Source organism: Boleophthalmus pectinirostris, unplaced genomic scaffold (assembly GCF_026225935.1).
Source record: "Boleophthalmus pectinirostris isolate CB_2022bp ecotype Guang Dong unplaced genomic scaffold, ASM2622593v1 HiC_scaffold_2, whole genome shotgun sequence".
Classification (NCBI taxonomy): Eukaryota; Metazoa; Chordata; class Actinopteri; order Gobiiformes; family Gobiidae; genus Boleophthalmus; species Boleophthalmus pectinirostris.
This window is the reverse complement of record NW_026571152.1, coordinates 22,261,511-22,276,105: the sequence shown is the minus strand read 5'-3', so window position 1 is coordinate 22,276,105 and position 14,595 is coordinate 22,261,511. Positions and strand designations below refer to the sequence as shown.

The 14,595-nt window shown below is 37.7% G+C and overlaps 2 protein-coding genes across 2 annotated transcripts; one reads left to right on the top strand and one right to left on the bottom strand.

Moving 5' to 3' along the window:
- Positions 1–44: 44 nt before the first annotated feature.
- nt5dc3 (5'-nucleotidase domain containing 3) lies at positions 45–7,719 on the bottom strand. The gene is made up of 14 exons (XM_020935051.2): positions 7,341–7,719; positions 6,633–6,811; positions 5,814–5,888; positions 5,685–5,740; positions 5,492–5,582; positions 5,284–5,421; positions 4,457–4,517; positions 4,232–4,334; positions 3,819–3,920; positions 3,543–3,624; positions 2,692–2,778; positions 1,674–1,814; positions 1,526–1,590; positions 45–970 (listed from the first exon to the last, which is right to left on the bottom strand). The coding sequence occupies exons 1-14, from the start codon at positions 7,612–7,614 to the stop codon at positions 721–723; spliced, it is 1,704 nt and encodes a 567-aa protein (XP_020790710.1). The 5' UTR covers positions 7,615–7,719; the 3' UTR covers positions 45–720.
- A 1,505-nt stretch (positions 7,720–9,224) lies between these two features.
- On the top strand, positions 9,225–13,910 carry hsp90b1 (heat shock protein 90, beta (grp94), member 1). The gene is made up of 18 exons (XM_020935050.2): positions 9,225–9,393; positions 9,853–9,955; positions 10,128–10,269; positions 10,347–10,463; positions 10,547–10,878; positions 10,971–11,082; positions 11,210–11,335; positions 11,420–11,536; positions 11,622–11,759; positions 11,845–11,922; positions 12,004–12,069; positions 12,167–12,436; positions 12,522–12,767; positions 12,841–12,977; positions 13,064–13,142; positions 13,217–13,372; positions 13,459–13,563; positions 13,660–13,910. Exons 1-18 carry the CDS (start codon positions 9,345–9,347, stop codon positions 13,684–13,686), a joined length of 2,400 nt encoding a protein of 799 aa, XP_020790709.2. The 5' UTR covers positions 9,225–9,344; the 3' UTR covers positions 13,687–13,910.
- Positions 13,911–14,595: the final 685 nt, after the last annotated feature.

The window sequence follows — 14,595 nt, the reverse complement described above, 5'->3', positions numbered from 1 at the left end:
CCAAGAATGTTCATTCTCATGCTTGTGAAAAGAAGGAAGTTAAATCAGTAACATAGAGACTTTTAATAAATAGTGAATAAAAATGCACTAACCAAATACCAAATAAACATCACAGAAAGTCAGTCCCTGTTCAGAATAATTTAAAACATGAATTATCCTACTTCTAAATATATCCTTTCATTTCAGAAATGTGAAAACATTTCACAAATTTTCTGCAAAAATAAAAGCAGCAAACCTGTGAAAACAGTACCAGTCATCAACGACTTCACAGATCAAATAAACTATTGCTAAAAATACCAGCAACACTCAGGTCTCACCTCCTCACTCATACAACACATTGCATCTGTTTTGTGCACATCTTCCATCAATCTGAATGTAAAATGGTATATTTTAAAGCTTGCGATAAAAACAAAGAGGCTAGTGTGAAATATCTTCTGAGTTAAGGCAAATGACAGTTGAAATGTAACACCCCCTCATTTACAATCTGACAGATGCACAAAAAGAAGGACTCACCACTGTTAAAATATTACTACTGCAAGTACTGAGTGATCGCCCTCTAGTGGCAGTGCCATAAAATGACATGTGCAAATACTTTGTTAAAGTGGCATTTTCAGACATATTGTTGCATACAGTTAAAGCTATTTTACTAAATTACATTCCAATAAAAAGATTGCTAGCGTTTGTATAACTGATCTAAAAGCTGAGAGTCAAGTTGAACCTTTAATTTTGCTGGACTTGGCTGTCGGCAGTATTGTTGATGGACCGTTGCTGAGGCCAGAAGGTGGACTCGTGCTGCAGAGGGGTACGACGAGGGAAGAACGTGTGTTTGAAGTCGTAATTGAGGAGGCAGCTGATGGACGCCATGTACATATCAGCAAAACGGGACAGGCGGCGGGAGAAGTAGGTGGGGTTGTGGTATGTCCGAAACAGGCTCCCAAACTGAGCGTTGAAGATGTCCTTTGTCTGTGGCCTATCAAAACACAAAAGTGATTGTTTTGACTTGTCTTACAGAAGAATTTGTTGATAGCTAATTATAAAACAGATTTATTTAGTTTTAACCCCCAAAAATGAGGCAAAACTTGATTTTTTTATGCCAAGATGTAGTTGATAAAATAATAATATCCAAAAACCCATTTGTATTTTTGTTATGATCAAAATGTCTCCAAAATAAAGTAAGAAATTTAAATCCGGCTCAGTCTGTTATTTCAGATTTATATATCCCAAATATGCAAAATTTATATATGTAAAAAACACAATGATTTTTTTTCTCCCTACATTATGTAAGTAATCTATAGAAGTGTAATAGTGTAAAACTAGACATTACAAACTGATCTAAATGTATGTGTATTTTTCTATTCACCTGTAGAGTCTTGGCTTTATATGTACAAGGCCAATGGAAAAAAAAGTTTTCAAAGAAAAGCAACAGCAACAGGTTTGCTGAGAGATCAGATTTTATATTCATTCTCCATAACTGTTTTGTATCTTGTTCTTTGTAGCAATTGTAGTAATTCAAACATGTCCTCACCTCATGGCTTCCCTCTCTTTGATCCACTCCTGAACAACTGCTTGAGATACTGGATCACGGTGTACCTGTTCAGGAGTGCAAATAAACAAACATATCAGAAAAAACATGTCAATGACAAATCATGACATTTTGATACTCTTTCACAGACCTGCATCTGCTCTATGAGGCCGGTGAGAGCCTGTAACCAGGTCGTCATGTGCACAAACTCTTCTGTGTTCATAATTTTAATCTCTTTCCGCAGCTCAGGGATAATGGCACCTGTCCTCCAACCGTGCTTCAGTGTCAAATCCTGCACAATAATGGACACATGACTCACCATAGAAAACCATACACCATGTGCTATTTTAACAAATGCTCCATTCATTAATTTAATAAAATAATTAATAAATGAATGATTTTGCATTGTAACTATTCTTGTAGAGGGGCACCGCACCAAATTACAGATTCATTCATTCATTCATTAATAGAAGATAAGTTTAATGCCATACTGTGGAACATTCCAGGAAAAGTAATAACATCTTCATGAATGCTCAAATCCAAAACAACACATCAAATTAATTTAGTGTCTGCTGCAGTAATGACTCCCTCTCACACAGGGGTCTGCTTGTATGCACTGCTTAACTTGTCGAAGCTTGCCACTAATACATTAGTGGGGAAGGTTTTACACTTGGTTGCCCAATGCTGCGTTTTCAACCTAAGATGTCAGGTCTTTTATTAACACCAAGTAAATGCTTCCTGAGTTTAGTGCAGTGGAAAAAATCTATTTGCTCAGAACAGATAGACTTGCATAAAAAAAACAAAAAAAACAAAAACAAAAAAAACAATTAGGCAGGTTGCTGTGATGAAAAAAAAAACCAAAAAAACATAAATTCAAAAGGTAAAACGTTGATTTTGCTTTAATGAATTAAAAGTCTACCAGAGGAGTCATGAGTAGGTGTGAAATAACTTTTAATGAACAAAAACAATTTCAACCCGATTCTAATCATCTTCGTCGTCGCTTTAAGACTTCCTCTGTACCTAACCTTAAGACTGAAGAGGGCTTAGAAGATATATATAGCCAGAGTTAAGATTAGGGAAAGTGTCTCTATCTAAAATGAAATCTTTAAATGCTTCGTTTTTTCATACTTCTGGGTTTTGTGTGATGTATGAAGAGCAGTGCTTCTTACCGCTAAGTCGCTGTAAATGTGATCACCAAAGTAGAGTACTTTGGAACCTCTCCAGCCCGTGAGCCGCAGGAACTCATAAAGGTTTCCCTGATGAAAAACAAAAAGTGGTATTTTTTTTATTAGAGGTCATATACCCAACTGACCTAAAATGTATTACAAATACAGGGTGATGGTAACACTGGCTACATAATAATGATATAAGACCAAAATAATATGTAAATATATGAGTTAGTTTCATAATAGATCCAAACTACAACTAATGCTCTACAACAGTACACTACTTGTGGTACTGTCATGCACATTCAATGTCTTCCATGTTATGCTCAAGATATTAAGATATATTGACTACTTAATGCCCACATCAGGTCTATAAGGTAATTGCTGTGTCTATTTTAACTGTTTTGACAGTGATAAGATCTTGCATAATTGCAATTTCAGGTGAGGTTGTTGTTTGTGCCCCAGGGAGGGAGCTCCATCAGCAATGTTGTGTCGAAGAATTAAATTAAGGTTGTATTTATTACTTTATAATTGAAGTGAGCCATCAAGATAAACAGACCAATAAGGTAACCATCAATAAAGAGCTATCACAGATGAAAAAGCATCTAAACTGCAGGTTTCTATATTACAGAAAGTAATTACCTCAATATAAAATGAATTAGAACCAGCCATGTTTTGTACATGGCAAATATCAGTCAAAAGTTTTGACTAGAGTTTTGTGTGGTGCATTAAAAGCAACTGAGATGGGATGTAATGCTGACACAGAAAATTGTGGAAAAAAGTGTGAAGTCTGCATATCCAACTGTTCACCTGTACATAATAAGTTAAGGAAACAATACAAAAAGAGGCATTACCTGTTTGTAAATTTGTCCCTTTTCCAACTTGTGAATCCTATCCCACAGCAGTGCCCCTTTATCTGTCACCCGCCGGAACGGTCTGCAACAAAATACATTATTCAAGACAAACAGAAATCTATATATATTTATATAAAAAAAAATCACATCTGAACATGCAGGTATAACAAACTGATTAACAGGTGAGAAATGCACTGCTGTTTGTTGCTGCCCATGAATAAAAAATGTGTGTGAGACCTCAGGTGGATAACTACCAGGCACATAGCATCTACTCACTTTCTCCTGTCATTGAAGAAGCTCGGTTTGTCAGCCTGCACTATGACAATATCAAACAGATCTCTCCAGTCCTTTCCCACGATGTAGTTCATTCCTCGATTCCTGAAAGTTATATGCATTTTAATAAACCTGAGTGCGGTCAACTGTATTTGTCTTATGCAAGAACTTAATTAAAAATCAGATGTGTGTAACCGTCTCTTGTATCCAGGAAACCTTGTATTTGTACATAATGTGCGACCAAGCGTTCTCAACAAGCTGCTTCTAGTCAGTGACAAATGTAAAAGCTTGGATGTTTGCCCTCTGTATTAGATGGGACTGAGTGTAGCAGCTCTCTGATATATTAGAGCATCCACACATGACACCTTTAATTAATGAAACCAACAAACACTAACAGTGTGTTTTCCTGCACTTACACAAAGTCAAAAGGGCTGTTGGTAATGAGGAACATCTTTTTTCCATGCTCTGACAGCTTCTTGAGCACGGCGTGGCTTTCCTCCCCATAGCAAATATATTTGTCTATGGGAGAAAGAATGTTAATGAATCCAGATTTATGAACAAAACTAAACAATTATTGAGCATTTATGGTTTTAATTAAAAATAATATTAAATAAATCATAATAATAAAGATAATTACTTACCAATATCTGCTTCTACAGCTCTGTACATAATGCCCTTAACGTGAACATCCCGGATAGCTTCCTGTGAGGAGAAACGTAAACAACCCAAAGTCATGCAGTCAGGACTTCAGTAGTTCAACATTAGTATTCTACTAGAGTAGCAACACTTTGTACATAAACAGTTCCTTTAAAAGCACAAAAGGAGTGCATGACTGCATACAAATGAAAAATGAAAAACGGGCCCTGAAGTTAGTTACTTAGGTGATTTAAAGCCAAACTTTTCACCACTATTTTCACAATGTGCGACCTGAGTTCGTAAATAGACTTTAGGGAAGTGCATTTTAAAACATAGATTTAGTATTCAAACATCTGTGTGATGAACAGAAAGGATTCAGATTAAGACTGACAGACAGCGTTGATAATTGATGTTAACTCAAGCTTGTCAGTGTCCTTGGAATGATATAAGCGGAGCCTGTGGGTCCCAGTATGTGTCTAAGTGTTTAATGACAGCTATCCTTCAAAACTCTACAGTGTCCGATACAATAGACAGGCCCTCAGAGGGACACAGCACTGCCCCTCTCTGTGAAGCAACAGAGCAGAGAAGAGACGCAGATGGCTGGAGGCGGGCTTCAACACTAAAATTAGACACTTGCTTTTGGAGCTAAAATAAGATTGGACGGACTGACTTTGTTGGACTATCACTGCCCACCACAGTACATAGAGTACATACATATCTAATCAAGAGGGTACATTTAATTGCTATGGTGCAAGCTGTATCTGCACACTTAGAATAAACAGCTAAAATCTGCAGTAAAATGACTGAAACATAATCATGAAACTAAATTCACCTTGACATCCTTGTACAGATGCACTGGCTCATAGTCAATATTGTGCTTCATGAAAAAGTCATTGACACAGGACAACAGCGTCATCTCAGGGAGAGAAAATATGTCCATAAACTGCTTCATGGTGTGGCCATGGGTGCTCTGAAATATTAGGTTATTAAATCAACATTTGTAATGTATGTTTTAAATTTTGTCTTGTACAAGCAATTACCTTCCCATAGAAGTCACTCATAATGTCCAGAGGCACATGGCATCCTTCATACATGGCAATTACTTCCTGGTCGGACACAGGATTAAGACCTCTGAAAAAAAAATAGGGAAATTCAATCTAGAGGCATTCATTCTTACTGATACACTTTTTATACACTTCGTTGAGCAGTAATACAGTTACAGTGCCTTCATACCTGTACACAGTTCCCAATTGTATGTAGTGGAAAGCATCTATTTTCATAAGAAGAGCCTGTTATATTGAAAATACAATTTGCATAAAAATAATGTTGCTTAGAGATATTAAAAATAAAAAACAGAATTACCTTTTGAACATCATAGTGCAGTCCTCTTACAGCGAAATCAGGAATATATTCATAGTCCCGCAGTCCTTCAGGATACTAATAACAAAGGGAAAGAAGAAGAAAATAGTACAATATGTAATGTAATATTAATAATATTTACCCTTGTGTAAAAACACAACAAAAGGCACGAAGCAAAAGAACAATTTAATTCTGTCAACTGGATAAAAAGTTTGAGCATTGAGATGGTTTGAGAGGGGAGTTAAAAAGGCCGTTTTTGTTAAGAAAGACAATCCATCTTTGAACAGAAATGGGGAGTTTAGCCATAATTTATCTCCTATTTAAAACTCGATCCTCAGATCTAAATCATAACAAGGAAAACAATAGTAATAGCCAGTATGCTAATAGATGCAGGAGCAGTCATTAGGAACCAAAACAACAAAATATGACTCAGGCACAGTTCAAAATTAGTGTAGTTTAACAGACCTCACTAACAGAAACTAAACAAATAGGTGTCTTAGTTTCAGTGTAGTTAGGTCCTTCCTTCAGACAGATATATGGCAGTGTCCACCTGTCAGAACTGAAGATTTTGCTTGAATGAGCGGCGAAACATGTTCACTCAAAAACTTTTTGTCCAGCTGACAGAATTTAAATTTTCTTTTGCTATGAATCATGCCTGGACAACTGAGGGATTACAAAGACTATTTCCAATGGAAACAAATACATTATTATCTTAATGACATAATAATAATTAAATAACAATAACACTATAAAAAGTACTATCCCATTAAGATTATGCTTGCATGATCAAAGTACAGTACTTCCTATGTGGTGTGCACATACTCTGTGTTGGGTGATGAGTAAATCTCTTGCTATGTTAAAAATTAAGGTGTGCAAATGTCTGGAGTAAAAGGCCAGAGTGTAGTCATAGTCAAAACCGTAGATCTCTATGTCCCGGAGGCTGATCTCATTGTTGGCGAATATAGTGTCCGGATCTGTGGGGGAAATGTCCGGTATCAGATCTGAAAATAGAAAAAAGTTTGTTTGGTTTGATTAGTTTGATTTAGGTGTTGTCTGTTTGAGTGCAATTAAATGATGAATGAGATAGCTGGTGACTAATGCACAGGACACCAAAGGAACAGTCTGGCTGAAATTCATAGGTTCAAAGGTCACTGCACTTAAATACTTTGATCTCACCCACGTTCCAAATTCAGAGAAGAAATACTTTAATAATTCATTCCTAAAGTTATTTTGAATTTTTACTCATATTCCTTGCCATGTAGACATTTATATCAGAATGCAGTAAGTAGTATTATGAATTGATTAAGCTTTTTACAATCATAAGTACATCCCTAGCTTTCCATTTTTAAAAGATTTCTATAGCAAATTGGCAACATATAGCACCCACAGCCTACCATCAGTTTGACTGATCTTGGGCTCTTTAAGGTATTATAAACAGGTAATAATAATGCAAAATGTTGAGAGACACTGTTAATTCAAATGTAGGCCTAACATTTATGTATGAAATGACAAGATCTTATGTTTTGGTACCTTTAGTCTGCCTTTTTGCATCGTTATAGATCGCCCACAGCCTCTGTCCCATGTCCTGACTGTCTGAGGTGCTACAGACAGATGCTGCATGTTTCACTGCTCTACGCTGCTGAGAACGACGTTGATCGTCTCCACGGGACACTGAACTGTAATTCCGCTTCCATAAACAAGAACATTGGCTTTGCTCTTGTATAATCCCACACAAAATACTCGCCCTGCGCAGGAAGTCCCGGGCCCTCACGATTGACGACAGGGGCATTGCCAAGGGCGCCATAGTCGTGTCTGTCCAAATGGCTCAGTGTGTAGGTCGTGGTGGGCCCCTGTCGATAATAGCACGCGTTTGACAAGCTTATACATTTGGAACTGAAGTGTTGCTTTGAACGTCACTTCCGGGTTTGCACCGAGCCAGCCAATCAGCGAATCAAGAGAGACTGCGATTGCTGCCGTACGTCCTCCCGAGTAATCCGATTGGCTACTGGATACATTAAATTATGACATTTACTCATTGAACACTTTATTTGGATTAAGGTAAAAAAATATATAATAATAATAATAATAATAATAATAATAATAATAATAATAATAATAATAATAATAATAATAATAATAGACAACAAATCAATTTAAGATAGAACTACACATAACTAAATACTCAACCACAACGGTGCCCTATGTTACTTTATGGTGGAGGGTCAGCCATCTGCTTATGTCCACGGAAACAGGATTGTTTTGCTTGGAAGTATTATTTTATCAATCTCCATGGAGACAAGCAACAAGCACGGTAACACAATACCAAGTTACAGGTAAGAACTGTGGAGAGACAATCTCTCACTATAAGAATACATGTTTTTTCAAAGCTATTTTCAACGGTAAAATAAACTGCAATTTAATAAATAGGCAACCGTTTTTCCATCTCTAAATGTTGATCCCAAAACTTTAAGGTCTCTACTAAAAGGCCATTAATTCTAAACGTCCCATCTTTATAATGCTATACTATAATCTAAAAAATATATTTAAAAAAAATGTTAGGGTATCAACACTAACATGAATAATCTACCTGCCGACTGGCAAAGGCAGGATTAACTATACCATGAAGATAACCACAACTGCACAATATTACAGTGATAAACTGAATCAGCACAATGCGACACACCCAGACTTTTACAAGAGTTTACAGGTGTTATTGTATCTGTGTCCTGTAATCTTACAAGCATCCATTATCACTTTGTATACTTAAATAGCACATTTTAAGTCCCCGTGTTTTCCCATATAGTTCATAGTAACACTAATACATGCCTAACATCAAAAGAATGTATCAACCATAGATTCTTACTGCGCACCAACTTAACCAACAGCGCCATGGTATGGACAGAATCGGTATTGCAATGAGCCTTTTCTAGTTCATCTTCTACAGTGGTCTGCAAACATGGACTGTATATTCAGTTATCAAGAAAACCAAGAATAAATTCAGATGTAGACGAGTCATATCAGTGGCTTGTCTATTGTCAGAGCTCTGGGTTATTTTATGGACACGTGAAGAAAGAAAGTTTGGTTGAAACCTGAATATGGGTTGGCTGCTTCAAAATCTGCATCAAATTACCAAGTGATTTGACCTAAAGAGCATATAATGGAGCCAATGTAACCATGGCTTTTGTACACAAGACAAGATTTCACAAGATTTTATTTTCAAATGATGAGGTAAATTTTAGGAAGTGGTGCGCTGGTGTTCTTTTGGGCCAATCGTATCTGTCCACGAGTTTCAGGCCCTGGCTTATGTAGAAGAATGTGATTGGGCCGCATGTGCGGTAGTGCGCGCTCTGGTTGGTCCGGGGTGGTGCGTGGTGCGCTGCCATTGGCGGCGGTCGGGAGTTTAACAGAGTGGCTCCTTCGTTAGCAGAGATAGCCTGTCAGTCTCTCATCTAAAGCCAGTGCAGTGTGCACTGTTCGCCCGGCTTTTGTTTCAAGAGCTCGAGAAACATACCTTCATCCAGTCACTTTCTCAAGATGAAACGTGTTTGGTTCATAGGGCTTGTGGTTGCACTTTTAGCTTTTGGTGAGTAGCAGAGAAACTTGCTTTCTACGCTCCTTTTTAGTGCATCACGTTTCAGCTAACATTAGCCTTGGGGCTACATGCTTTCTGTTAAAATTCAGCCCATTCATTCATAACTTTACAGGCATAACTTTACAACTTGGATACAGATTTTCGATGCCTTTTATTTCTTATAACATAGAGAAATGCATTTCGTTTTATTGTATAGAATGTCTGAGAAGTCTTAAGTGTGGTCATTCATTTCGAGAAGTTTCTTTTTCAGCGTACATTTTGAATGAAGCCATTTGCATGATAGTCTAATTTTATACTGTGAGATAATTCTACTGATCGCATTGTTGCTCTTTCAACAAGAAAAAAAAATGATTTGTGCAAATTTTAGAGTCTCTTCCTTTTTAACCTGCTGTAGTTTTTCTCACTCCTGATTATTGTGAAATATTTCAATGATGGCCTGTTGTGTTGTAGCTGCTGTCAGGGCAGAGGATGAAGTGGACGTGGATGGGACAGTAGAGGAAGATCTGGGCAAAAGTAGAGACGGTTCCAGGACAGACGATGAAGTGGTGCAGAGGTGGGAGCCTTTTTATAAAGTGTCAATTACTTATCAAAGACTAGCGTTAATAATTCAAGCCAAGGTCATGCTCACTGCTATGCATGTACTTGTTTGACTGCAGCTTATAACTTTGTTTGCAGAACAGTGTAAATAGCCTTTTTTGAACTAAACAGAACTTTTCAATCTCCAGGGAAGAAGAGGCGATTCAGCTGGATGGCTTAAATGCTGCTCAAATCAAAGAACTCAGAGAAAAATCAGAAAAACATGCCTTCCAAGCTGAGGTCAACCGTATGATGAAGCTGATCATTAACTCCCTATACAAGAACAAAGAGGTGAGTAAAACCTCCATAAACTAGTCTTTGAAAATGCATTTACCTCTGTTGTCAACATGTTGTTTTTGTCTTCTCAGATCTTCCTCAGGGAATTGATTTCCAATGCCTCAGATGCTTTGGATAAGATTCGCTTGCTGTCCTTGACCAATGAAGACGCACTTGCTGCTAACGAAGAACTGACAATCAAAATAAAAGTATGTTCATCAATATGTTGGTTGGTTAAAAGTGTAAATTCTGTTGGCCACTTGTTAATTCCAAATATTTTACTCTTTGTTAGTCTGATAAAGAGAAGAACATGCTCCATATCACAGACACTGGTATAGGAATGACCAAAGATGAACTGGTCAGGAACCTGGGCACAATTGCGAAGTCTGGCACAAGCGAGTTCCTCAACAAAATGACTGAAATGCAGACTGAAGGCCAGTCTACCTCAGAGCTGATTGGACAGTTCGGAGTTGGTTTCTACTCTGCTTTCCTTGTGGCAGACAAAGTGATTGTTACATCAAAGCACAACAACGGCACCCAACACATCTGGGAGTCTGATTCAAACCAGTTCTCAGTCATTGAGGACCCTCGTGGAGATACTCTGGGCAGAGGAACAACCATCTCGTAAGTTCACTTTGAAGTTTTATCCAAACAGTGACCTGTGGTACACCAAACGTTGTAAGGTTGACTCTAAATTTGTCATTCATTTGTTACAGACTGGTCCTGAAAGAGGAGGCCTCAGACTACCTTGAGCTGGAGACCATTAAGAACCTTGTTAAGAAGTACTCTCAATTCATCAACTTCCCCATCTATGTTTGGGCCAGCAAGGTAATTCATTGAATTCATTGTTTTTTGAGTTTACTTTTGTTCATTTGATCTTAGAACCTGACTAACTTTTACATTAACAGTAGCTGTAGTGCATTTTTAATATTGATCTATTCCTATTTGATCACAGACAGAAACTGTTGAAGAGCCCATTGATGAAGATGCTGAAACTGAAGAACCAGAGAAGGAAACTACAGAAGATGAGGCTGAGGTGGAGGAGGAAGAAGAGGACAAGGACAAGCCAAAGACCAAGAAGGTTACTCATTGCCTTTCATTTTAAATGAAGATGAAGACTTATGCTAAATTTAATGGGCTCTTCATAAACATGTTTTAATTCTAGGTGGAGAAAACTGTGTGGGACTGGGAACTTATGAATGACATCAAGCCCATCTGGCAGAGACCAGCTAAAGAGGTCGAGGAAGATGAGTACAAGGCTTTTTACAAAACCTTCTCTAAGGTAAGTCAGAGACTGTGCTGACATGCATGTACATGAATGCTACTAATACATTTAGTGTAAATGAAATGAAACCTTTGTGTCACAGGACAGTGATGATCCTCTGGCCCACATCCACTTCACTGCTGAGGGAGAAGTCACATTCAAGTCCATCCTGTTTGTTCCTGCTGCAGCTCCTCGGGGCCTGTTTGATGAATATGGATCAAAGAAGAATGATTATATCAAGGTATTTTCCCTTTCATTTTTTATTTTTATTTTTTGAAGCATTAGCATCATTATAAACAAACTAATACAGGCTTCATTTTAAACAGCTGTTTGTCAGAAGAGTTTTCATCACAGATGACTTCAATGACATGATGCCCAAGTACTTGAACTTTGTCAAGGGAGTTGTAAGTTGTGCTTTAATGGCTTTTGATACAGTTTTTAGTTGGCGTTACCGTGGAGTTCTTAACTTAAATCTTTTTGTTTAGGTTGACTCTGATGACCTTCCACTGAACGTTTCCAGAGAAACTCTGCAGCAACACAAACTGCTTAAGGTGAGCACTGTATATCACTAACTTGCGTACATGGCCCACATATTATCATGTATGCTTATAAAACTAACGGTCTTTGGTTCATTTTGGTATTTCTCAGGTTATTCGCAAAAAACTTGTACGCAAGACTCTTGATATGATTAAGAAGATTGCAGAGGAACAGTACAATGAGAAGTTCTGGAAGGAGTTTGGCACAAACATCAAGCTGGGTGTGATTGAGGACCATTCAAACAGAACACGACTGGCCAAGCTGCTACGATTCCAGACCTCCCACAGTGAGACCACGCAATCTAGTCTGGAGCAGTATGTGGAGCGCATGAAGGAGAAGCAAGACAAGATCTACTTTATGGCTGGTACCAGCAGGAAGGAGGTAAGAACTCAGCACTACATCACAAGGAGTTATTAGCAACCACATGTTTTTGGGTGGAGGAACTCATCCTTAATTGTGCCTTCAGGCTGAGTCTTCACCTTTTGTGGAGAGGCTGCTGAAGAAAGGCTATGAAGTGATCTACCTGACAGAGCCTGTGGATGAGTACTGCATCCAGGCTCTTCCAGAGTTTGATGGAAAACGTTTCCAGAATGTTGCCAAAGAGGGTGTGAAGTTTGATGAGAGTGAGAAAACCAAAGAGAAGAGGGAAGCCATGGAGAAGGAATATGAGCCCCTCACCACCTGGCTCAAGGACAAGGCTCTCAAGGATAAGGTACACCAACTTGATTTCCCAAACGTCCACATGTATGGTTTATTTGCAAACTCACCCATATTTCTCCCCTTAGATTGAGAAGGCTGTCCTCTCTCAGCGGCTGACCGACTCGCCCTGTGCTCTTGTTGCCAGTCAGTACGGCTGGTCTGGAAACATGGAGAGGATCATGAAGGCCCAGGCTTACCAGACAGGAAAGGATATCTCTACAAAGTGAGTTTATTATCTCATGTAAAGGGTACATTTAAATACAAAATGTCATGGAATGATTTCAGCTGAACTTTTTTTTTTTCCCCTAGCTATTATGCCAGCCAGAAGAAAACATTAGAAATAAACCCTAAACATCCTCTTATCAAGCAGATGCTCAAGCGTGTCAATGTAAGTGTCTAAAACCAAATATAAAGTAAACTGACAATTTAAACATTTTGATTGACATGAATCTCTTTATTCAGGATGATGCAGAGGACCAGACGGCATCAGATCTGGCTGTTGTCCTGTTTGAGACAGCGACACTGCGTTCAGGTTACCAGCTCGCTGACACAAAAGCTTATGGGGACAGAATAGAGCGCATGCTACGACTGAGTATGAATGTACCTTTGGAAGAACAGGCAAGTTTTTTTTAATAGTAGTGACTTTAATCACAACTATTCATGGAGCTATGTTGGAAGAGTTATATTTTTATTATGTATTCCAGATTGAAGAAGAGCCAGAGGAGGAGGAGCCTGCTGAGGAAGACTCTGAAGATAAAGAGGAAAATATAGATGCTGAAGATGATGATGATGATGATGATGAAGAATCGGTATGAACTCTTAATGTTATAATATAGTGTTAAGTGTACATGTAAAATTATTTTAGAGTTCTTTCACATTTTTATTTTTTTATTTTTTTTGTCCAGCCACAAAATATTAAAGAAGAACTGTGAAGCACTAAATGTCTGAGCATGTACCAGCGGAGCGACTGTTTCGGTGACCCATGGTCGACATCATCTGGGTGGGGGGTTAGGGTTTTTTATGCCACAATTTGTTGTTGTTTTTTTTTTATTACATTCCTCATGACTGTAAATTTGTTAATATTTAACTGTCCTGTTATGGAAGGAGCGATTGTGTCTCTTGGAAAAAATAAATATTTCCTGTAAAAGGATGAAAATATTTGATTTTCATTTCAGTGGACATGTTTAACACATACATACTACATGGGTAACACAAATTGTCCTCTCAATACCAATCTATATAGTCAGTATTTAAAGGTCCTGTATTGCACAAAATGAATCTTTACTGTTGTGTCCTTCTCAAAAACATACCTGGAGTTTTGTTTGTCACATGTTTACGTAAACCTATATTAGTCTGTCTACATCTCCAAAGCTCAAAATGCTCTGCTCCACTTGGCAGTTTCGGGGCTGAAATTATGCAAATGATTCTAGTGAAGGACATTTCCTGTATTACCACATGACATCACAAGGCAGAACAGTGTTTTCAGTTTTGAGAGAAGAATGCAGCCTAAATATACAGGATTTGTGTTTTAAATATATGAATAAAACAACAATAGGTAACAGATAACTCCAGGTATGTTTATGAAAAGGAAATGTAACACAGATCAGATAATACAATAATGTAGGCTCTTTAATAAATCATGATGTAGAAGATTCAAAATGATGGCTATTATGCTGATAATGTTTTATTTGCAATATATTAGTTTCAAAATAAAATGAAAAACTGACACATGGAAAAGGTACACTGCTTTCTTCCAGTAGATGGCACTGTCTCCCAATTTAATATTAACATCAAATATTACGTTAGTGGCAACATTTTCTTTTGACAGCTGCCAAGACATG